A 26,050-nucleotide genomic window follows, 5' to 3' on the forward strand; every position below is an offset into this window, starting at 1 on the left:
CTTGTTTTAACAATGGTCTCTCATATTAAACAATAATGCCACTACTCTGAAAACCTCCTCAGGTGGCAGATAAAAATACATGTAGCCTACATGCACAAACAAAAGCGTCGGTACAAAAGAAGCACATCTCAAGTTTTCCTTTCTGGTTTAGCGGACTTTATTTTATATTTAGGGACATATATTGTTCACATCTTTTGTTTCCAAACAATGGGGAGTTCCAATGTAAAAATGGTTAAAATTCCCACATGGTTTATCTGATGTGCAATTATTGTCTAATGCTTTTAGTCCAGAGAAAATCAAACAGAAAAGTAGTTGAATATACACATTTTCAACTTCCAAACCATTTTCCCCCCCGAAAATGTGTACATTGCTGTTCTCAAAGGAATGTCTTTTAGGTTCATGTAAGTCAATGCGATCCTACATCTTTGCATAATTTGCAACCAACTTTACTGTAGACTTGGTTTTTACTGTAGAGTATAATCTGAACAGTCTTTATGAAAAACATTGTGTATATTAATCCCCAATTTTAATGAACCAATCACAAACAAAAATCCAGATAAATGTTTTGATGACAAATCCTTTGCAGTCAATAAAGTTAAAAACAAGCCTATACATCACCTGACTGTTGGAACTGTATCTTGATAGGCCTTGCATCTTGCTTGTTATGGGAAGGTTTTGTCTTTCATTGACTAATGGTTGCCTGCAGTAGATGTAAACAGAAACATCATGCCTGATAGGACTGAGAATGCATCGCATCTCATTGTACAATGTTTTCTGTTCAAGCAGAGCAATGCTTCTAAACGTACCCAAGAGTATAAGCCTAACAAGATGGGCAGCTGTGGCTCAGGAGGTAGAGTGGGCTGGCTCCTGCAGCATTTCCAACAACTGGGCAAGATACTGTAGCTCAACATGTGCTCCAGATGGCTGTTCCATTGTGTGTGTGTGTGTATGTCTGAGGATTGAAATATCATGGGGCACTATGGTTAGGATCGCTGTATCACTCCTGATTAAAAGGTTGACACTTTACATGGAAGCTTCTGCTATCGATATATAAATGTGTGTGTGAATGGGTGAATGTGGAAAGTGTTGCAAAGCACTTTGTGGGGACCAGAAAAGCACTATATATATACAAATATGTATATATGTATATGTATATATATATATATATCTATATCTATATATATATATATATATATATATATATATATATATATATATAGATAGATAGATATATATATATACACATATATTTAGTTGATGGAGAGCTCTCCATCAACTAAATATATTTAGTTGATGGAGAGCTTTTAATTAGTTTATACTATACTGTAAACAAAGTTTCCTGATAATTAAACACACCTTTCTGTGGCATATTTCCCTCAAAGTTGGTACTTGAGGTTCTGAGCCAACCTCTAGAGGGCAGCAGCTGCATTGGCGCTGCCACGTCCACGTGCTAGAAGAAGATAGACTGACGTCAACACGTTGGAGCATGCCTACTACGCTCGGACATAAACAAAGGCAGGACGCAACGCCACTAGTAACTCCGTTCTTCTGTAATTTTATATGCTAACATTACCGACAAATTGGACAGCGACTCATTTCTGGAGCCATGGAAAACGCATTATTGATGCGAGTGAGTGTTTTTACCGACCAAGGAGGCAGGAAATACATGGAAGATGTGACCGAGGTCATAGTAGAGCCCGAGCCGGGAGAAGATGAGCCGACGTCGGGTGAGCCGGAGGATAGCAGTGGGGCAGACTGTACTGTCACTTCTCTGGCTGGGGACACGCATCCAGACTGGACTGGTGAAACCGTGGGGTCCCTGCATGCGCCAGATGCACCATGTGAGGCTGTGCGGACGGAAGGTCAAAGTATATCGGTCGAAACATCTTTACAGGGAGGTCAGAGCCAGCCGCTAGCGGAGCCAAGCACTGCGAGTCGTTCCCGCCGTTCCGTCGCGTTCTTCGCTGTGTTTGACGGGCACGGGGGTCGCGAGGCTGCGCAGTTTGCACGAGATTATTTATGGGAGTTCATGAAGAAGCAGCGAGGGTTCTGGTCAGACTGTGACCGGGAAGTCTGCTCGGCTATACGCAAAGGATTTGTAGCCTGCCATCATGCTATGTGGAAAAAGCTCCGTAAGTTTACCAACACTCTAATTATGACATAACATTATCATCTGTTAACAGGGACATTCTTTAACCCTACATCTCCGTTTAAGTAGCATGGACACTACATCAAACCTCTAACGTTAAATAACACTGTAGTCTGTGGCCTACACCCTAAAAGTTTGTACTCCGTGGCTCACTGCTAGCTCAAATGAAAGCCGAATTTACCAGAAGATTCCATGGATTTAGTGAAGTCGAGCTCTTTTGGCTATACAGCAAATGTAAATTGTCAAAAAGGTTACTTTAAATGTGGCGTCATGTTTAATATTTGCTATCATTGTGCTACTTAAATACACATTGATGAATGAGGGTAACAGTTTTAGCAACTAAAGGCAACGGAGCTAACAAAGTTAGCTGTAGCCACCGGGTTAACGCCAAACAAAGCCTGCCATGGCGGACACAGACAACCGGTTATCAGTCCAGTGGTATACTGAGATATTATTTTCTGTATAGTAGTCGGCCAACATTTTGTTGTCTTGGACCTACGCCCTTTGCTTTATTGTATATGTCGTTGTAATTACCCATCCCAAAGTATCGTGAAGTAGCATAGTGAACTATTCATACAATCACCGGCAGTCTGTCCAGGTGTCTGCCTGGATATGCCTGGGCATGCTAGGAGTTTAACAGCTGGTCACACACACACGCACACGCACACGCAGTCTATAAAGCGCATGTCTGATTACATTGGAAAGCCCTGCTTTAGGACGAACTGCCGATAAGGTTACGATGTTGGCATCAGTCTCAGTACATTTTGGAGTCTTTATTTAATCATTTTGCGTTTCTGTTAAATGTGTAGTTCACTGTACTGTAACCCTTACCCAGGGAATGTGCAGTAAGCAGTTTATAAGCGCTAAATAGTTATGGATGATTAAATTATATTATTTATGTTCTCAGCTGAATGGCCAAAGACCCTTACAGGCCTTCCGAGCACATCTGGCACCACAGCCAGCGTGGTGGTCATCCGAGGAAACCGCATGTATGTGGCCCACGTTGGGGACTCGGCAGTGGTTCTAGGGGTCCAAGATGACCCCACAGACCCATTCATCAGAGCTGTGGAAGTCACACAAGACCACAAACCCGAACTACCGAGAGAGAGGGAGCGTATTGAAGGTCTGGGAGGGAGGTAAGGTGTAACCAACATGACACCCTTTCTCTGCATTGTAATTAAACAAAATATTTGTTTTTTTAAGGTTCTTGGATGTAGCATATACATTGCATTGGATAGATTATTTTTGCAGCGTGGCTAAAATGTTAATGCTCAGAACACATAACCATCTCTTGGTCTCTCTCTGAAAACATTTCAGTTGGAGATTCCTGTCAAAACTCGTTTTGATTTAGCTGCCACAGGGACCCACACTGAGTAAAACTGTTGTATCAGCTTATTCATTCTCACGACTCAGCACCCCCACCACCCCCTATCTATGACAAAGAAGCGATTGTAACCAAGAAGCATTTCTCTTGTGCTATAGCAGATGAAAATGTTATCAAGAGATAACGTTCCTTCTACTGTCTGTGGCTTGTCTACCGATAAGATGTTACGATAGTGATTGGCCCCTGGTGGCTTGACAACAACCAAACTTTTATGCTTACTTGACAGGGTAATCTCCACAGTTTTAAAGTCTTGCTTTTCATGGTTAAGGCATTGCTTTTTACTATAAGCATGTAGCTGTAGATAATAAAGCATTAATGTAGAACAGTCTAGAGCTGCATGATATTGGGAAAAACGGACATTGTGATAATCTAGATTTCTGCAATATATATTACAATATGGTGATTTTCACCAGATACCTTCAGTTTGTGCATGGATTCAGAGCCAAAATTTAACATACCCGTACCATTCTAGTTGTGATTTTTTAAATTCCTTTACATTCCTGGATGTTTTGACATGATAGACTTCAAAGACTGGCAGCTAATAAGTGGCGTACACCTCTTAAAGTAATGGACTGCTGATGTTCAAAGTGGTTTTCAAATTATTATTTTTTCCTAATATCCTATTCAGTTTTTGTAGAGCCAAACTATTTTTTATTGCTTTAATGTGAAGGAAACATTTATGTCACATGCCACTTTATAGCTAATTATTTTAATACTCACATGCAGTGCTATTTTCATGCCACCTGAAATTGTTTGGCTTGAGATATATACTTTAGTGAGGTATGTCTACGTCAATCTTTGGCATGTTTAATATAATACAACAGAGTTTACTTAAAAATAATTATACAGTAAATGGGTACCTGTATGTGCAATCTATATGCCAGCAGATTATTAGAGAACTATCAGTTGAGATTAAATTGTGCGCACTGTAGGCTTGCCGCAGTAGTCTGTGTTACTGATGTTAATTGGTGGTCTGGCATACACCGATTACAATACTTGCACACTGCCCACACTGTTGTTGTGTTTTTTTAATCAAGGAGAAAAAAATGGCACATATTCAATTTGCATTTGCTGTAAAAGATAATGACTGTCTTTTATTGTAAAAAGCCTGGTATACCTGGTATTACTTGTATTGTCCCAAGCCTATTAGTCGGTGAGAAAACTTCAACACTGTGGCAACCCTGTGCACTAGGGATCAATCGATATGTTTTTTTCAAGGCTGATACCGATTATAAGTGATCAAGGAGACTGATGGCTGATAATTCAAATCGATATACAGTGGCAGTAAAACAAAAAATCATAGGGTCAAAGTTGAGATAACCAGTGATGGAAGGTATAACTTACTAAAATTTACTCGAGTACTCTATGTAATGACAATTTTGAGGTACTACGCAGTATATCCATTCCTGCTTCTTTAAACATCCACCCCACAAAATTTATGTGATAACTTTAGGTACTAGTTACTAGGGCTGGGCGATGTCTGCAGAATTGGCATATGACGATGTCTATAGTGAAACATCATGATGGGCGATGACGTCATTGTTTATGAATTTGAGGCAGCATGTCCCCTCAGTGTTGTTGTAAGGCAGCAGGTGCACATTAGCTCACCACTGTAGTCGCCCCTGTTTCCCACCATTGCTCTGACAGGAATCTCCAACTGTCTCACCCTGCAGAGGAAACTATCTCCTGTTGCCACCGACATACTATAACCCTGTGCCAGGTTTAAAAGCTTTTCCCGTCTCCACACCACATGTCTGTAACTTAGCTTTGTTCAGCCGCATATGCATAAAACAACATTGGTCGACTAGCCAAGGAAGCTGAGCTAAGAAAACTGTGAATAAAAATGGCATGACTCAGAGAAAGAACGGCCCGCGGGAAAAGAAACACTGCAGCCACAAATTTAACTAAGTGACTTGAGTTCGCCTAACTGAGCTGGCTTGGTTAGTGCAATGAGCAGCAACATACTTCTTTTCATTTCCCCTATCACAAACAACAACTGTGCTCTCTGGTGGGGAGCCTTTTCAATCGCTATGTTATAGCGATAAATTAATCCCTGATTGATAGTCAGGGACTAGTTTTGTCAGCAGATCTATGATGGCATCGTTCATCAGCCCTACCCTACTAGTTACTTTGATGATTCTGATTATTCAGTGATAATAAGCTACATGCAACAGATAACCAATCAGATAATGTTGTGGGCTTGACATTGAGTGAGACTACAAAGAAGTGACTACAGACAGAGGAAGAATGCTGCATCAGAGCAGAAGTAGTGAGTCCTAAATAAATTAATTTTATTGGCAAACAGTACTTGGGTACTTAGTCTGTAGTAGTGTGGTTGATTTGTGTCAAGTGGCATCCACAAGAATGCCAGGACCCAAAGTTTCCCAGCATAACATTTATTGTAACATGATGATCAGTGTTTTTCACTTCATGTGTGAGTGGTTTTAATGTTGTGGCTTATCGGTGTATATATACAAAATATAGTATACATATAGTGTTGACTAAATTGGCACATCTCTCCATCAAAAAGAGCTTGTGTTTATGTGTTGATAACAGCTGCATTCAAAATGTGTCAAGTCTTTCAACACAATAGGACAATACAGTGTACCTTCCAGAAACACCATGCCATCAACAACTAGGTAAATTTTGTCATCGTCGCCATCCACATCCGAGAATGCAGCGAAAACACTAAAACCCCATCTAAAATGTGAAAGAGCTGAGTTAATTTGATTCCTTACTTGATGTTGCACGTCCTTCTGCTGTGACTATTGTGGCGGAAAATCAGATATAGTGTAAAAAAAAGACATATTTTTGTGACAACAGATACAATGCTGGGATATTTTGTTAGACTTGGCACAGGTATCGTAACGGTTAATTTATTGTCATTTTACAAAACCAGGGTTGTAAAACGACAAGAGTTTAGTTTCATCGTGCTACATAACAGATAAAAACATTTTATACTTGTTTTTCTGGCCATCATTGCGGAGGGTGAGACAAGGGTTATTTTTATTGGTTGCAGTCTGTAACTCGTCGCTAGATTCCACTAAATCCTACACACTGGACCTTAGATAAACTAACTAGAGTATAACCCTTGTTTTTCAGGGGTTATACCTAATGTTTAAAAGTGGATTCCTGAAATGTGTGGATACTTTGGTTGGAGTAAGAAGCAGCCTCTCTTTTCACTCCCCTTCCCTCTCTCTCCTAACAGTGTGATCAAGAAATCTGGAGTGAACCGGGTCGTCTGGAAGAGGCCAAGGCTGAGTCACAATGGCCCGGTCCGTCGGAGCACTGTCATTGACCAGATACCATTCTTGGCAGTAGCCCGCGCTCTAGGTAGGAAAAGCAACAATCAGTTATCTCAGTGAATAATCTGTTCAGATGGAAGCACAGATGAGTGACTGGAATTATATTACTTGTATCTGACTTTGAAAAATGTAAAAATATGAACGTAAAACATAGTGAAGGCATACTTTCAGGAGCTTCTATATGCCCTCAGAGTTGTAAGAGTCCATGCAGTTTTATCAATCAAGTGTAGATAATTCTTTTAAGGCCCACATGTGCCTTTGGTCATCAGGCTTACTCATTACTGACTTTTGATTTGTTTTCATCAAAAAATAAATCTGGTCAGTGCTTTCCTTTGTCCAGTTGATCAAACACGGAAATGCTTTTTTTTTTTTTTTTTTTGCCAAACTCGGACTGTAGCTCTTGTGTAGAATTATTAAGACAAGTGAAAGACACCAACGTATTCCAGTTGTGTTAAAAAAAATTGACTACCTTTACCTAAATACCTTCAGCCAGTCATCATGGACAGTGTTTATCAAGAGTCAGTCAGTGGTGCCTTCAGCTAAGCTTCTCTTCTCTGCAACAGGTGATCTGTGGAGCTATGACTTCTACAGCGGGGAGTTTGTGGTTTCTCCTGAACCAGACACTTGTGTGGTAACCCTTGACGCCAAAAAACACCGCTACATCGTACTGGGCAGTGACGGTCTGTGGAACATGGTGCCACCTCAAGAAGCTATCTCCATGTGTCAGAACAACGACGAGGCAATGGTGAGTGGAGAATTGTTTCTATAAAGGACAGGTTACTCTTTACCAGTGATCATTTTGGATTAATATAGATCAATAGCTTCCTTTCCCACCTGCCTGGATTGTGGTCTGTCGTAGACTAAAGGTTAGGTAAGCAAACATGAGCAAAACAGGCCCTATAAGACTTCAATAATAATCTAACAGAGTAACGTCTACCTCACCTCGACCATGTCAGTGTAATAACAACCTTCCATGCTGCAGGCACCATGTGGGGTATCAAGTGCCCGGCAGCTGGTCAGCCACGCTCTGCTGCGCTGGCGTCAGCGCATGTTGCGGGCTGACAACACCAGCGCCATCGTAATCGCCCTGCAGGAGTTCGGGAGCTGCCAGGATACCTTGCACCATGAGGAGGTACTGCTCGACTTGGCCAAGATGTCCCAGTGTCCTCCCACCACCATATCCCGTGCTGACACTCCGCTCCTTCAGGTGAGGGCAGGATGACAACAAACACACTGAAAAAACTTCACAACACTCCTTCCACCACAATGTGGGATATTGAGGCCTTTTATTTACCTTTTTATTTTAAACTAGGTTTAGGTTCAGTTTTATTTTTAACAGAACGTTGAGAAAGAGTTGAAATCCCTCGTACTTCATGACTGAAGCACTGTATATTCAATACACCCATGGCTATACCTTTAAGGTGGTTTCATTTTCCTAGACAACACTTAGAGAGTGATCTCCCCCTAAGTTACTTGATAAATCATTTCATTACAGTCTGTCTGGACCAGATCATTTGTAAACTGTAGTAAAGGATAGCGACAAATTTAGATTATTGGCCATATATTTCACTGACACACTGTCAGAATGAATTATTTCTAAGTGTTGATGTTTGTCCTCACTGTCTTTTAAAAAAACATTTTTTTTAACCTGTTCTCCTGCAGCGCCCTCCAGAAGAAGATTCTCCCTCTGCCATGTGCGAACTCCTGCCTACTTTGGAGCGACGGGACGGACTATCAGGAAGTAACACCCTATACCACATGAATCTGTCTGACTCGTTCACTCTGACTCCTCTGTGTTCAAACAGTAGTGCTGAGCTGCCCAGTCAGTCCAGTCCCACTGACAGGACAGTTGGCATTAGGACCCCCAACAGCAAAAGAACTATTGACGGGTCATCATCACCATCATCAGGCCAGTCGGCTAAGAAAGCCCGTCGCAGGACTGCTGACAGGCCGCCGCTAGTCCAACACAACGCAGAGAAGAAACAGAAAGAGTCCAATAATGTCTCCCCCATTCTCCAGCAGCACAAGACAACAGTGTGTGTGTACTGAAACAAACCCACAGACATATCAACCTGCTGCTTCCCACTGTCAACCTCATCCCCAGTGGCATATCGGTTCACTGTTTTAGCTGTTCTCCTGCACGTTCTCACAGTTCAAACCAACCTTAATCTAGAGGCTGTGGAAGGTGCTGTCTTCTTGTTTAGCACCAGTACAGTGCTCGTTTGAAAACATTAAGGTTTTTAGGAAGAGTCCTCATTTTCATGAGACATCTTGTGTCTTTGTTTCAAAATCCCTTCCTGAGATGCTGATTCTTGTCGTCTTCAGAATCAGATTTTTGATGTGTCTTGCTTCAGCTTTCTTGTTACAGTTATAAAGAAAAACAAATTAGAACTAATGAGGCGGGTGTAAATATTATGCATTTTATAGGTGAGTACTGAAAAGTAACTGTTTGTTTAAAACAAATTATATTTTTTATACATTCTTTAATTGTATGATGATAAAATATGAACATTTATGGCACAGCTTCTATCTCCTCTCTCCATATACTATTGTGTGCACACCCTGTGTTTAAACATATTTATGTATTTTTATTCTTATCATTGTACTTTATCACTGGAGATTTGTCTTGAATATAAACTGAAGGTGCTGCTACAGCCACAAACCATAAGCTACTACATTGTGTATATTGATATATAAATATATGTAATAAGTGTTGGTAGCATTTTATTCTTTGACAGTCTGTATTTTCCATAACACATCTGCCCCAATGTGGTTTTAAGGGATGGAGTGTTTTTCAATTTTGAATTGCACAATGCATCTTAAGGGACAGATCCACACTCTTAAACATTTTACATTGTTGTAATTTGTAATGAAGCATTACAGTTTAGTTTTCTGGTGTCTTGACTTCCTGTGAGCCTTTTCCACACATTCATACATCTGCTAGCGATTTTCTCTGATTCCGAGAATGCCTTCCAGCAGCCCTCTGCTGTGCTGAAGCTTTTGCAGAGGTTGTGTCTTTCCTTACAATGATATATTTTCCCCCTGTGTTTGTTCAATGTCCAGGTGGCTGTAAAACAAAGACTTCCTTTGGTTCTGAGGGACCAACACAAAACCTGATGTTTACAATCAATGTTGATGATTATTTTGTGATGCCATACTTTCATTGTGGCTGAACTGGAAGTAACAGTGATGTCACGTTGTCTTTGTTTGGCCATTGATTTATGAGAATAAGAGGAATGCTCCATCACAAGCATGTTGGTCCCTACAGACAAGGGGACTGTCTACTTCACCAATCAAACCTGCTACCTTGTTATATCTTGTTTGCAACAAGGCGACTTCTCTTTGTTCTTTTGAGGCTGACTGAGAGGTTTCTTTAGCATTCTTTTTATACAAGCCATTGTCCCTCCATGCTGCAGCTGCAGTTGTATTGTTACTGATGTATGCACAAGGCTCATTTGCGAGTAAATACACTCTGTATGGACTTTCTAAGAGAAATATTTTTGCACTATTGTGGTGACCTTCAATTGTCTTTGATAAGGGAGTTGGTTTTTGTCCTGAAAATGAAAATGATGCAGCTAGGAATGGATGATATAATTGGAGTCAAAAATCAAAATACAGCAAATGGAGTATGTTTGGTGACAAAAAAATATTTTAACATGTAGAAGGGAGTCCTCATTAAGTAGTGTTTGCAGAACAAGTCTGAGCCCTCTTTTGTCTCTTATGGTTTTGCTACATGACAGAAACATTCTTTTCTATGAGAAATATTAATTGGTAGAGAAAATAACATTACACCAATAAGACAGATGTCTCAGTCTTTGTAAAACCTTGTTATGCGATGATGTATTTTCATTAAGATAAGTGCAATTTCTAACAGGAATTTGTAGCATTATGGATTGGTTAAAATATATTGTATAATGTTGATTGACAATGTTGGAGGGGTTTTAATGTTCATGTTTGACACATTCACTCAGCGAATACAGTCTGTTACTTGGCTCTAGATCCCTGTATGATTTTTATTTAGTATTTAAGTAGTCTACTCATTTACTCTGTTGACATCCCAGATTCAGACTGCTGTGCTAGCAGCATAAAATGCGTGTGTACGGTGTAAATGTGAAAAACCACATCTGGAAATGAACCTATTTAAATAAAAAGTGAAGTAATTACTACACATCCGTCATGTTTTCTCCTTAAAGCTGCTGTAAGTGGCATATTTTTAAAAACAAAATAAGTGTTAAATAGCTCTTGGTTCCAACAGTAATCACTGTTATAGAGTGTTTAGTTCGTGACCCATGTCTCTCCTCCCTTTGCTCATGCAGTAAGAGTTGAGAAATGTTCTGGTATCCCTGTCTACTTTATCCAATCAGGTAAGAGAACTCCATTAAGTACTGCTGCAAGTTAATCTGGTGACATACAAAGGTGGGAGGGGATTGCTAACTGCTTAATGGACACGAAGTTAGCTGAAACAACGTTTACAGCACCTTTAATTCTGATTCTTCCTATGTTTCACAATATTTTTATGTTGATATTTTTCATTTCAACACATGCTTGTTTGCTTTATTATCATATATTGGTAAAAGAACAGTTATATCTAGTCAGTTACATATCTTCTCATCACTGTCCCATTCCTTTGTTTATAGGCGAAGATATCAATTTTTAGATTGATATCATATCAAGGTACAACTGGCAGGACACAGACTGCTAACCTGTGCTGGACACACTCGACTGGCCATACTCGGATGTTTACTAACGCAACTTCCGTTGTGGGTTTTGTCAAACGTCAAGTTGGAAAACATTGTTGGAATCGGTAGGCCACGTGAAGCTTTCGAAATAAAAGCGTTCAAAAATACCGCTTGTCACAAGTATTGGTTACGTCAAACAGGCACAAAAAACGATCAGGAACGAAGGTTTATTGCTCCAAAGGATTTTTCGAAAGAAAATGCTGCGTTTTAATTCCAACACATTTCATGATATTTCACAATAATTATTTTATTTTGAAAGCATTTGTAGGAAGCCACGATGTGTACGCCAACTTCCTGTCAGGTATTGTGATTTTGAGAGCGGGAAGAGTCATGGGGAGAGTGAAGGGGACATGAGTTCAACAGCGCGTGTTCGACAGATTTTTATGATGTCTGACCAGTGTCACCGGTTTAACCATTGGATTAATGGAAACTTCCTTGAGGCAAAGTAACGGCGGAACGCTTAACAGTAGCACTATATCTCGCTACATATAGTTAGTACTAGCTAACGTTAACAACTGACTGCCTGTCAAGTCTCAGGTAAGCTAGGTGACATCTTCAGGCTTACACAGACGGGAAAAATATCGTTTGTCTAACTGTTGGTACATTCTTGTGTTAGTGTCTTGGTCGTGTGTTACAATACCTTAGCTTGTGAGTATACTCACATTTCACTTTTTCTGTATAATACTGTATTTTTCTAATAAAAAGTTTAACAGACATGTCTGTTTTTTACAACAAAAATATAACTGTGCATCAGTGACAGAGGAACATGGCTACATCCGCAGTGGAGTACACCATTGGAGGGGTGAAGATCCACTTCCCCTGCAAGGCGTACCCATCCCAGCTGGCCATGATGAATTCAGTGAGTAAAGTCTTCATCGACTGATCAACTACCCAGTCGTAACGACTAGCATAGCATATTGGCCTATTATAATTTATAAAGATGTGATTGTCACACAAGTAATAATGATATAATAAGACATTTTTACGTCTGAAATAGAAGTATGGAGTAAGGAATACATTTACATAGTTATGGGTTATGGGTGATGTTTTAGCCATTGTGCCAATCGGTTTATATTTTAACCATCCATCCACCCCTGTGTCTGTTATCACATCTTGCATTGGGTGAGAGGCAGGGATACCTAAGACAGGCTGCTGTTTACCGCAGGGTAGAAAAATATAGACATTCAACACGACACAACACACACTTAAAGGCAATTTAAAGTTTTCAATTCACCTGCATGTCTTGCACTTGGACAAGTAGATGAGTACTGCTCAGACATGCCCCAGACAGCCTTGGCAGACCATTAATGTCACAGGAGATCTAAAATCATGTATATTTGTGTAATGGTACAATTGATGCAGTACCTGCGTCAAACCCCAAATTATGTGTTCACAAACTGTATGACCAACACAACATAGGGCAGTGTGGGTAGATACTGTATGTCTATCTGATTGTTAATTGGTACATGTAACCTGTTTGTGCTTTGAACTGTGCTGCGGGGTGTTGTCTTTAGAATAATGCACAGAACAATTGCAAATACCCTCAGACACAGCACCTGAAATTGTGTGATACTATATGTTGATTTGATATTAAGTGATTTTGTGAACAGTTAATCACAGTGTTTTGTTCCAAACTTTCTAGGCATTGCATAGACGGTGTAAATGTGTCTGTACATTGTCTGCAGATCATACGAGGGCTGAACACTGGGCAGCACTGTCTGCTGGAGAGTCCCACAGGAAGTGGAAAGAGCTTGGCCTTGCTCTGCTCTGCTTTGGGTTGGCAGCAGAGTCAGTTTGGTAAGTCAAGTGTGTCGGCAAATAGGGCCTACTGGTATCCTCATACAAAATCAAAAAGGTGTTCCCGGGCCAGATGACTCATTCTTTCACTCACTACCCAGAGCTCATGACCATAGGTAAGTGTTGGAATGTAGATCGACTGGTAAATCGAAAGCTTTGCCTTCCGGCTCAGTACCAAATAATGTTTAGATGTGATAGAACCTTAATATTACACAGAATCAAAATTTGGTTGCAACAAAGTAAAAACTAGTAGGAACATGATTTTTTGAAAATGAAAGATTCTTCATTTGGGTAAAAAAATATTTACTGTTACTCATTTAATTACTGTAAACATTCTGCAGCAGTTTACATTTTTAAATTATCCTGAAGTTTTCTTGGATATTCAGGACAAATGCCAACCCAATCCAGTAAAAAATAAGTAATTGCAGCTCAGAATACATCTACAAAGAACCACAAGAACGATGAAATTTAACTCGGAGGCCCAAACTTAAAAAAAATCATAATTTAAAAAGTATTTGGAGTAGAGCTGTTGCAAGGACCCATGCATTTAATATAGGTTTTCCATAAATATTTAAAGTAAATCCATGACATGAACTGATTAGTTGGCTCTGTATAGTGATGTGAGACTGCAAGACATGGATTTGTGTTGTAATGGCATGATGGCATAATTTAAATGGTTGTCTTCATGATCTTAAAGCATTTTACTGTTTGTGAATCATATCCACGTTTTTCTATCTCACAATTTTCTTATTATTTAATAGAGTCACTTTCACTGATAGTTACATCTGTATTTCAATATTTGCTGACAGCTAAACTGCAGGAAGGAGGAAGCCCTGTAGATGACAAGAGCCAGCCAGACAAAAACTGTGGAGACTACAAGAAGTCAGATGTAACCTCCACCTGTCAGTGTGTGTGCCACAGCAGAGCCAATAGGATCACAGCTACAACTTCAGCCAATCCTGATATTGTGGACCTCACTGTGTTACCCTGCAAAGAGACGGCACCACTGCCACCTCCATCACCTGAACATGGCAAGTATCTCTCACTCCTTCATTTTAATTGTGGTAGCATCTGGAACATTCATGTTCTTTTTGCCTGAACCTGTCTCCTATTTGGCATGATGGTAGTCATTTCAAAACAAAGAGACATGGATTCCTTTGTGTTGGTTTTATTTTACCGAATCTGCACAGTATTCACATGTAAACAAGAGTATAAATCTCAAATATGAATTTCAAGTATTTTTTTGTTCTATATTTTTAGTTGTTTGATCAATTTGTGGAGATTTTTTAATACCTTGACATTAAATCCTAATTACACCCATTGTGATTCAGTGATGGGAAACAAACAGACAAAAGAACATGAGAAAACGTAACGAAAAGGTTTTTTTAGTCTGTTTATGCTAATGTCACACTATCGTCTGTTTCTGTGCAGTTCAGTGGAGTAGTTAAACCAAAATAAACTAGATTCGCCATCGATGGACCTGTCCCTCCTTTGTCTTTGGTGTTAAGCAGCTGCTTGTAGTCCTAGATATCTAGGAAGATATTTCTCTGCTTACTTCAGTCTTGCCATCAAATTATAAACACAGAGGCAGAGTTTTAATACACATCACAATGCAGAATCAATGGTATTGTACCACCAAGATCAAATCAAAAGTAGTATTCTGTATTGCGCTGGTTCACAACCATTTTCTTTTCAGACATACACCAACCCTCATTCTGAATGTGTTCACCTAAACTGATTTTAAATTGTTATTAACACTATTTTATATATATATATATATATATATATATATATATATATATATATATATATATATATATATATATATATATATATACACACACACATATATATGCATACACACACCCCCAGCATTAAGCCATTTCCAGACATCCAAATATTTTCATATTTGCACTTGTTGTGTTATTTCCAGAGGAGTCACAGCCCAAGAAACAGTCTCTAGCCTCTCGTCTATCTGAGAAGGCCCAGGCTTCCCTCAACACTGACTGCGAGAAAGACGACGACGACGACTTCCAACCAGACAGGAAACGCATTCGCACTGCTGAGCACAAGGTAGTTGTCAGTGCTTTGTTGTACTGTTTTACATTAATAATGGATTTACTGTATATTAAATTTAAAGGGTGAACATTCTTCAACAGAAAAGAAAGGAATACCAATCTGTATCTGCAGTGGTTTGATGAGATAGTTGTATAGTTTTAAGTATCACAAGTTACAATCTGATGGTGACTCACAGTGCACTACTGTCATAACAGTGTTACTGAGATACAGGTGAATCAATATGCAATACATAGTCTGCCAGACGATCATATGAAGTCAGTCAAATCTATCTAAAAAAGCACATTTAAAAACAACTCATGTTGACCAAAATGTTGTATAGAACAGGCAACAAGTAACAGCAGTAAACTACAATCACAAATACAAGAAAATGAAATAAAGATGAAAGCACAAAGCTCATAGGCACAAATAAACAACACATGTTTGTAGGCACAGGTCAAAACTCAGCTACATCAGGAGGATTGAAACGCTAGTGAATAAAAGGAATGGACTTGAAACAGTCAGTCAAGGGGGTAGATCTGATCGGGAGAGGAATGCTATCCCAAAGTCTACAACAGCAAAGGTGTGTACAGTGCCTATATAAAGTATTCACCTGCCTGAAGAAGATGAACCCTGGCAGCAGTTGTTGTATGCAGAGTCTCTCCCATCTCAGCTGCTGAAGCTTTTAACTCCTTCAGAGTAGTCATAGGTGTCTTGGTGGCCTCCCTCACTAGTCTCCTTCTTGCACGGTCACTCAGTTTGTGAGGACAGCCTGCTCTAGGCAGATTTACAAGTGCCGTATTGCTTCCATTTCTTAAAAATGGATTTAACTGAACCACGGGGGATGTTCAGTGACTTGGAAATGTTTTTGTATCCAACCCCTGATGTATACATTTCAGTAACCTTTTCATGGAGTGTCCTTTTGTCTTCATGGTGTAATTGTAGCCAGGAATACTGATTAACCAGTGACTGGACCTTCAGACACAGGTGTCTTTATACTACAATCACTCGAGACACATTCACTGCACTCAGGTGATCTCCATTTCACTAATTGTGAGACTACTAGCACCAATTGGCTGGACCTCTGTTGAATTAGGTCAGTCACTTTAAAGGGGGTGAATATTTATGCAATTACTTATTTGACATTATATATTTTCAACTTATTGACAATACTTTGTAGAAATCTGTTTTTGTAAATTTTTTGTTTTGTATATGTTTTGTATATTGACCTTGATTCCATTCATAAAAGCAATTAAAGGGGGAATACTTTTTATAGGCACTCTACATCATATGTCAATGTAAATGAAGAAAAAAAGAAAAGAACAATTTAATGGTAATGTTTCTTATGTCAAAATAATATAAATATAATAGTGTATATTGTTGTTTTTAATTTATGTATGTTGCTAAATAGATAAGTTGGCTTCATCAGCACCGGGTGACTGAAATGAGTGAATAATTGGCATCACAGAACTTTCCAGATCCAAAGGTTAAAAATCCTTGTTTCACAAGCCACACTGCAAATGTCATAGCAGTGAAATAACAATATTTAACATGAAAATGTATTACTTCTTCACGATACTGTTTCGGCATATTGATTCGATGATTGAGTGTAAATCTCAGTGTAATTTTTTACACTGAGATTTACACTGTTTTAATGTCTGTCTTTTTTAATAGGATGTGAGAGGTAGGGTATTGTGCAAGAAATGTATGTAAAACATTCTCTCATCATTGAATTCAGACAAATTATCCCGTAGAGTTATCATCTTAAGTCATTATGAATCAATACTCTATTCTGTCTCCTTTTCAATAGTTTTCACACTAACTCCATTTGTTGCCATGGCTACATCAACATCAAGATTTCCACTTAAGAGACAAAGGGGGGTTGTAACACAGCAGAAGTCTCATTCTTGTTATGTCTTTCAGACGTGTATATACAAAAACCTACCAATAATACTCTAAAATGCATTAAATACCTGTATATATTTATAATATACTGTAAACGCATAATATAATGCTTCTTGTACATTGCTTTTCATGTTTTTAATTAATAGCCCTCCTGTTTAGAAACCACACTTTATGAAAATGAAGTGACATTATTCTGCAAACCAAAAGATGATGTGCACTGATAATAAGTGTTTCACTTCCAAAGAGTCATGTGCAACTCATTGAAGTTACATATCTTTGTTCCTCAGAGCCGCAAAAGGCCACGTCTGGAGCAGGGAGTGATTTTCATAGATGATGAGCCGGAGCAGGAAAATAAGCCGCCAGGTTCTCAGAGTTCGATGGCCGAGAAAAACAGCCAGGCAGCTGGGCTGTCCTCATCATGCTGCGTGAGTACACTCCAGACATTGAGACATTGATGCTAAGTCACACCAGTAATATGGTTTCACTGATACATGGGAGCAATATCATCCATACATCTAGATTAGTATGTTTCACAATACATTTTGACATAAAACAGTATGAAAAGCACATATGGATGATCACAGAAGTCCATCTAGCTGCTTCATTGAGAGTCCTGGTATTATGCACGCTGGATCCCTGTCACAATGTCATTATGTTATGTGACACTTAAATAGAGCAGAGCCATCATTCATGTTATTTAAAGATGACTCTATTCTATCTGTGTTTTTCCTACTAAAGGGTTGTTTCTAACTGTGTTTTTTTGATAATTTTTAATTTGTGCATAAAAAATCTTAGTGCAAACACTGGAAATTCAAATAAATCATCCAACATAGTAAAATATTCCCCGCTATAGTCTCATAATAATCTGAAAATATTATGCATTACTCATAAAAGCATTTAAGATCTGTAATCTCCCTCTCTCTCCCTCTCTCTACAATACAGTGCCTCTGGACAGAGCTTTTATGTACAGAAACATCCAACTGAAAATGAATTACAGTATACCCCACTTTGTTGTACAATATTTTAATTAGTGGCCTGTTAATTAAGTGGTCTAAATGAGTTTAAGTTTCCCTGATAAGCATTTGCGCAGTGTATATTGGTATCTGGGATTCTTACTGTGAAAGGTAAAAATGGAAGCAGTCTGTCTAATATGCTGAAGTTAAAAGTTGGCAGCCCTGGTTCTGACAACCAAGATTCCATGATACTTTGCATTTGTAACCCTTGACTACAATGTTTTATTTTCCCAAAAGAAAACCGGTGCAACAGATCTATCTATGAACAATACACCTTGTCGTCAACTTGAGGAATGTCCCCGTCTCTGCTCCGTGTCTGTGTGGAGTCCCACGGTGAAACACAGACAGGCAGCAGAGGAGAGGAAGAAGGCGCTAAAAAGTGCACCCAAAAGTGACAGCAAACCACAGTAAAGTCTCTCTCAATAATACTGCTTTTCCACCAAAATTAGCAGGTCTACACAGGTTTTTCAAATTTTCAATTTTCAAAAACTATTTACCTCATTCCCACTTCCCGCAGGCAATTTTTATCTGAAGCATTATGTTGTATGGCACTGACGTCACGTTTCACGTCACAAATGTGGCAGAAAAAGTTGTAACAGAAGAGAAAACAACAACAGACCAATTGCGAAAGAAGCGTCTATAAAACTGTGGATAAATTCTTGAGTGTCACAACCCCGTGGAATGACTCGTTTCACTGTCATAATTTGAGCCATTCGGTCCGGTAACATTTGGAAAGTCTAGAAGAGCCGCACGATTAAATTATTTTATCCCCCTTCAAGTTAGCCAGGCGCTAAACCGGAAGTTAGCTGGTTTGGTCAGTGATCCAGGTATTTTTTGGCTTCAAAGCACCACTGAGCAGCGTTCATAGGAATGAACAGAGCTCCACCTCCAACACTGTCCAGTAAAAACCCTTCTTAATTGACCGCATCCCAAATTCCTTCCTTATTTACTTGCCACCACTGGATGTTGATAACGCGTCATCACTTCGCGTGGTGGAATTTAACGTGTTCAACCAGGTCTTAGGTTTAGATCAAAGCCGAGCCAAGGTGATAAAAACGGTGTCTACTGCAGAGTCAATTGACCCGGGTATAAATACAGAGTTTACACATTCCCATTGCAAACAAAAGCTGATCTTAGCGGGTTTAAGTGGGATTTTTGACCAGTGGATAAGGGGTATAACATTTACCAGTTCTGTCATTCTGTTACGGCTGGCGGCCCCAGGCGGCATGTGTGTAAATGTGACCATCACAGAATCAGATATATCTGACACAGGTTGCTGGTCATGCCTAAAGCTAGCCGATTCTGGTCTCTAGCCAATTGATCGGTTCAGCTCTAAAAAATATTGCAAGCCCAGTTGCAAAAAGTTGTGATGCTGTGTAAAACGTAAATAAAAACAGAATGCAATCATTTCCAAACAAACTGTGTTTACTGACAACAATTTAAGAGTTTTAAGTGTTCCTGAGCCCATGTAGAAATCTCCTTTCTACAATCATGTGTTCGACTAAGTGGTGAACCTCGCCCCATCCTTGCTTGTGAACGACTGAGCCTCTCAAGATGCCCCTTTCATCCCACCTGTTACCAATGCACCTGTTTACCTGTGGAATGTTCTATACAGGTGTTTTTGGGGCATTCCACAACTTTCTCGGTCTTTAGGGTTAGGGTTAGGGTTTCCCCTGTCCCAACTTGTTTGAAATGTGTTGCTGGCATTAAATTCAGAATGCTAATATATTTACAAAAATCAAAGAAGTTGATGACATAAAACATTAAATACAATGTGTTTACCCTGTTTTCAATTGACACTATATCAAAATGGATTAGCAAATGACACATTCAGTTTTATTTATGTTTTACACAGCATCCCAACCTTTTTGGAATTAAGAAATCAAAATACTGAATAGACCATTTCAGGGCTGACTCTTTGATTAGTCATGACAGGAACAGCAGAGGTGTAACAAGGTTAATTACTGATGGCTCAGTTCTGTTAAATGTCTCAGTAAACCATCCCTGTGAGCCAGCATAAATTAGACACATAATAAAATGCAGCCATCGTTAATATTAGTAATTACACCTGTGCTTTTGTTGCAATGACATATTAAAATGTCTGCTGTGAAGAAAGTTCGTTGTTCATGCTGGTTCTCTGATAGTGTTAACCAAGACCTTTAAATAGTGCACAGCCTTTCTCAGTGTTATTGCTTAGACTTACTATGAGATATCCAAATGACTGTTGTGAAAAAGGTCTGTCTGTTGTATCAGTGTCATAAATCTCCCCCAGATAACACAGGCTGGTTAACCCTCCCATGGATGATGCTGGTAGAGAGAACACACACTTACTTTTGGATCACTCGTTTATGCTTTCATTATGTCAGCAATGACTTTAATATCAGTATTCACTACCACCACTGGGTGGAGGTATACTCCACCAAATTGGCCAAGGCTGTGGTTAAACTTTCAAGCACTGGGTTGAAACAAGACAAAATTGAACATTGTAGAGAATTTGTTTACAAACAGGTGTATTTATTTTAACAAAACAAAGTACATAAAAAGAAGGTTATTATAAACGGTATACTATGCTATATCCCCATAAGAAACCAGGTGTGTGTGTGTGTGTGTGCGTGCGCGTGCGCGTGCGCGTGCCCGTGCGTGTGGCCTGTTTGTACCCACGCAGCTGTTCTGATTTAATATTACTTATTATTACCTTATTATTACCTCTGCTAAGGAGCTTATGTTCTCACCCATGTCTGTTTTTTGCTTGATTGGTTTGTCAGCAAGATTACACAAAACCTACTGATTGGCTCTCCACCATATTTGGATGGATGATGGGTCTCGGCCCAGAATAGACCCCATTACTTTTTGGTGTGGATCTGGATAAAGAGACGGATCCAGGAATTTATCCTCACTGTCTTTAACATTGCGATATAGGGCATTTTTTTCCTACATATTTTGGTTAATTTCTCAGGGAATAATGCATGGATCTTGATGAGAAAAAATCAGGTGTATTTAGGTGGCTGGTTTTCTTGCCTTAGTACCATTTGAAGTGGATCCTAGATCTGGTGAGCTTAAATATTGGACAAGCAATTGTGGATGGTTTAAAATTTAGAGTGATACAGGGCTTTTGAGTTTGATATTGGATTAGGCTTGATTGAATTTAAGAGGGCTGTTGGTATTGGTGGAGGTATGTGCTCTACTGAGGGGTGTTGTAGTTCTTCATGTGATCACTTTCATTTCATTAACACAAAGTGGAGTTAATGAACTGATGCCTAAGAGTATTTTGAAGGTACCTGTGTGGTAGTATCAGGATGAATTTCTTACAAAATTATAATTAATGATTACAATTATGATGAATAATGTTCTGCTGTGGGTTGAAAGCTGAACGTTTTTGGTCTTTTGGGATCTTGTGTGAATCTATTGTAGCAGTCAGATGCAACCAAACCAGATGCATCAAATATCAACAATGTTCTAAAAGGTATCTAGATGCTGTTTCTGGTGAAGAATCCATGTTCCTGAGTTCTCTCCAGGTCTCAAAGACCAAAAGGTTAGCTGTAATCATTAGACATGCTGAGCCATAGAATGCGGTCGCACATCTCACAGGAATGGTTGAACTCTCACAACTGCATCTTAACTTGCCACAGGTGTGTGGCTTGGATTTAGAGCCGTGGATGGTGGGAGGTGGAAAAAGAGGAGGAGGGAAAGTGAAGTCGAAAAAGCGCATCCATCTCTGGTTTCCCTGCAGCTACATGACCCGGGCTCTTTTGTCCCGCGTGCGCTGACTGACGGCCTGAATGGGGCCCTTTGAAGCAAGCTCCAGTTTTAATTAAGAGGGTTTGCCTCGCCTGGGCCGCTGATCTGTGAAAGCCACGGGGATAAATATTGAATGGGGTTCACCCGCTGGTTACTGCGCCCGAGGGATAAACAGGTGCTTTGGAGGGCAGATATTTGCCAGGGCCCCTACCTGCACAGTGTGGTCAAAACGGGAGGAGGGGGTGTTTGGTGTCATGTCTTCCGAGGTATTGGCTATTGAAGCCCACCGTTATTGGAATGAATTCCAAGCCCTCGAAAGCTGTGGAATGAGGAGCAAATTGGCGTCCAGTGAGAGGCGCCAGTGATACCTAAGTGATCCACTGCCTGCGGCCCCTCAGTGCCCTCTGACTGGCCCCCTGGAGTGTGAGATTTCCATCTCTCAGGTGTTGGCAGGGAGTATAGCAACAGAAGCCTACCTGTGAATATTCTGAGGTGTTCAGTAACACCACTGACCTCTGTTCTGTCAATTCAAGAGAGCTTTAGCCGCTGCGTACACTTACACCGTGTCGGTGTACTAGAAACTTAGTATACCTGTACTAAGTAAACCTGGTATACATGAAGAAACCAAATATACCCTAAAGAAACTTAGTAAACCTAAAGAAACCTAGTAAAGCCTATACAGTGTCCCTGTAAATACTGTTTTAATTAGAAAGCAGTTCCCTGCTGTTACATGTTTGGGAGACCAAGTGATGGCATTCTCATTGCTAGCTGCACCCAAGGAGCAGCACCAGTAATTGTCCTTTGCTGAAATAACCAATATTTTCTTGTTGCGAGCAGAGCTGGCGTCCCATTTGCCCCTTTTGCCAGTTATCTACATTCCTTTCTAGGGGGTGTCTGCTCTGGGCTGTGGGGCCAGGCTTGAAACCTTGTTGTCCTGGCATCTCGGGAGGCAGGCGCGTAAAAGGATACTCTTGTGTCAGCTGTTTCCTGCTGCAGCATTTGACAAGGGCCTCTATTCATCAGCAAGCCCTTCTACACCACCCCATCCCACCCCTCCTTCCCCCACCTGCCAATGAATAAGTAATTATTGGCCATCTTGGGGCAGGATATTTGGATGGCTCTATTTAATGTGGCAGCAGCAGGTAAGGTGATCGGGCTCAGGGCCCAGGCTGTGGAGCGTAACTGTTCCAGAGGAGAAAGGTAACTTGAACTGGTGTTGGGGCCCTGCAGCACCTCTGTTTATTTTTCACATGGGCTCAGGGCTCGTTATCCCTCTTAACTCTGAGAGACGGCTCTCTGAGAGCTCCCTTTGGCCCACACTCCATCACACATTGTAATATTTGATGGGCAAACATGCTTGGAAAATCTGAGCCGCCGGGTAACTCGAGCTACTTGTCTGTCATCAGAAGTGCTACCTTCTGATCCCCATCATAAGGTGCAATGCATCACAACACATACCATTCATTCTTATGTGGAATTGTTCAGGTCATTTGTTGAGGATTTAGGGATAAACATGTTTGCCAAGATTGTGAATTATGTTTATTCAATATTAACAAGACTACAGTAATCTGTGATGAGGTCAGACACTTTCTTACAAAAGTTTGAAGATAACACCATGTAGTGGACAGTATCGTTTTTGACGTTTTGGTCTGATGCCATTAGCTGTTTAACAATTCAAAGTGCTGCAATATCAACTCTGTCTCTCTAGGCTCACCTAACAGTAAAACTGCCTTTTCAAGCCTAATTTCAGGAAGTCACCAATCTGTTGTTGCTTAAATCAAGAGACACTGATAAGTGGATAGCCTCATTATTCTCATCTTTACATCATTACTGTAGTGGAGACAGACACAGAAGAGAGCGAGTTCTGTTGTGATGTGATATAAGGCCAGGTCATTTCGTGTACAGGTGGATAAAATCCCTTTTCACCAAATATGTAATTTTATATTGCAATATCAATATGTCATGCAATAGCCAAGTATCTGGAAAATCAATCTAGAAACTGATTGCCCAATCTTAATGTTTCTATAATTACAAGCGACACCTATTCAAATCTAGAGACCATAGGGAGATATGTAAGTGTTTGTAATTTAAAGTGTATCTAACTTGTGTTGAACAGCATCCACTGTGGCAACAATTGGAATTAGAAAATATTGGTTTCTTCTTCTTGTAATTATTATTATTATTATTATTATTATTATTATTATTATCATTATTATTATTATTATTATTATTATTATTATTATTATTATTATCATTATTATTATTATTATTATTATTATTATTATTATTAGTAGTAGTAGTAGTAGTAGTATTAGTATTTATATTATTATCATCATCATCAGTATTTTGACAGTTTGACAGCTAAGAGCCTGACAGGAACGTGGGCAAAGAGAGGGGGTATGGAATTAAACCAGCAAAGTTGTGGTGATGTGGCATGCAGACTACCAAGGCGCTATTTTAAAAACTAGTATAAGAAAAGCTTAAGTGGAGGGTAGATTACATAAACTGATGCAGTAATGTCAGTTACACAACATTGTTTACTTAAAGGTTGCTAAGATTAGCTCAATTGGCCACCATAGACTATTGGTTATCCAAAACTAAGGAAGGCTGTAGCAGCACATCCTTCCGAGTTTATCTTTTAATTTGCTTTTCACTTTGAGCCTAGTTCATTTAAGATGACAAAATATTGGGAGACTCTAGATCATCCACTCAAATCAGCATTATGTATAGTTGCAAGTATTAATGTGACTCCACCGAGTTCCGTGACAAACTTTGGTTCTGTATTTTTAGCCAGTTGGTGGTGCATTTTCATAAATACAAGACTCACAATCTTTGAAATAGCATGTCAAAAGACACCTGTAAAATTAAATAATGCTCTTAAATGGCATGTATCCCCAAACTAGTTTCCAGTGACTGCAAGATGATATTTGACATTTGTTGCCTTCAGTGAAAAATAGGTAATATCTCCTCTTCTTTAACTAATGCCACCTGTGGAGTCTCCTCAGTAATCAATTTCAGATCCTTTCCTTTTTTCTCTCCTATGCTCTCCCTCTTTTGATTTGAACATATAATGTTTCATTACATTGTTGTCCATATGATAACTTGATAAATTTGTCTGCAAGTCAGTTAATTTTTATTCATCCAGTATCACAATTCACACAATTTGCCTTTAGCGGCTTTAAAACCAGGTGGTCCAATTTAGTGGTCTGTCTTTTAACGCAAAGATAGCAACCCAAGGGAAAGCAACTTTGATTACTCACTGCTGCTAATGATTATTTTTATCGCAACCCATTTAACCTACGACAAGTCCCTCTGCTTTGACTGAACAGTAAGTCACACTCCAGCTCGCTCCCAGTGAGCCTTAAGTGATTCATAGTCTTTTGTATTTGATTTAAATGTTCACCCTGCAGGAGCTAGGATCTTAACCATTACCAAATTAAAATCCTTGTGCCATATTGGTACCATCTATCCACTGGTTGCCAGGTGGATACAGGACTGACGTTATAATTTGAGTCTAACATTGGTTGTAGTTTTTAACAAGATCTGTAAACCAATTAACATGTAGCTAAAATTTTAAAAGGAAGAAATCAGTTTAAACAGAATTTCATGGTTTGTATGTCTCTGTGCATCCGAGTTGTGGTTTCATTCTGGAAGGAGGCATTGATTGCTGCCATTTGCACTGAAATATGGCCTGTTTAAACAAACATACCAAAGAAAATGCTTTCAGTAATGGAAATAGAAAAGTATCTTAAGAAGTAGGTGTAAAAAATGATAAAATGCAAATGAGAGAAGCCAAAGTTCCTCTAAAGGAGTGATAAATCACAGGCTAAACTAAGGAAACCAGTATATGAGCATTTGTATTTTAAAATAGAAGTTTTTACATGGATTGTTGTACCTTAGATTTATTTTTTCATATCATTTGATTAAATAAAAAGCACTTCATGAAGTCTAATTATGTGTTACTA

General features: G+C 39.4%; 2 protein-coding genes across 4 annotated transcripts in view; both read left to right on the forward strand.

Moving 5' to 3' along the window:
* The first annotated feature begins 1,492 nt into the window (after window positions 1-1,492).
* Window positions 1,493-11,006, forward strand: LOC141018967 (protein phosphatase 1D-like). Its single transcript, XM_073493725.1, has 6 exons — window positions 1,493-2,132; window positions 3,057-3,285; window positions 6,742-6,866; window positions 7,402-7,583; window positions 7,821-8,045; window positions 8,501-11,006. Exons 1-6 carry the CDS (start codon window positions 1,607-1,609, stop codon window positions 8,885-8,887), a joined length of 1,674 nt encoding a protein of 557 aa, XP_073349826.1. The 5' UTR covers window positions 1,493-1,606; the 3' UTR covers window positions 8,888-11,006.
* Window positions 11,007-11,937: 931 nt separating this feature from the next.
* Window positions 11,938-26,050, forward strand: part of brip1 (BRCA1 interacting helicase 1) — a 53,816-nt gene continuing 39,703 nt past the window's right edge. The window contains exons 1-6 of one of the 3 annotated variants that reach the window (XM_073480683.1): window positions 11,938-12,114; window positions 12,332-12,436; window positions 13,263-13,374; window positions 14,184-14,405; window positions 15,308-15,447; window positions 17,622-17,759. In XM_073480683.1, coding sequence (XP_073336784.1) covers window positions 12,344-12,436; window positions 13,263-13,374; window positions 14,184-14,405; window positions 15,308-15,447; window positions 17,622-17,759 — 705 coding nt within the window. In that variant the 5' untranslated portion in view covers window positions 11,938-12,114; window positions 12,332-12,343. Of the gene's footprint in view, window positions 12,115-12,175; window positions 12,226-12,331; window positions 12,437-13,262; window positions 13,375-14,183; window positions 14,406-15,307; window positions 15,448-17,621; window positions 17,760-26,050 lie in introns of those variants that run through there. The other 2 variants (XM_073480700.1, XM_073480691.1) reach the window with 2 other exon arrangements.

This window comes from Pagrus major, chromosome 2 (assembly GCF_040436345.1).
Source record: "Pagrus major chromosome 2, Pma_NU_1.0".
In the NCBI taxonomy this organism is placed as follows: Eukaryota; Metazoa; Chordata; class Actinopteri; order Spariformes; family Sparidae; genus Pagrus; species Pagrus major.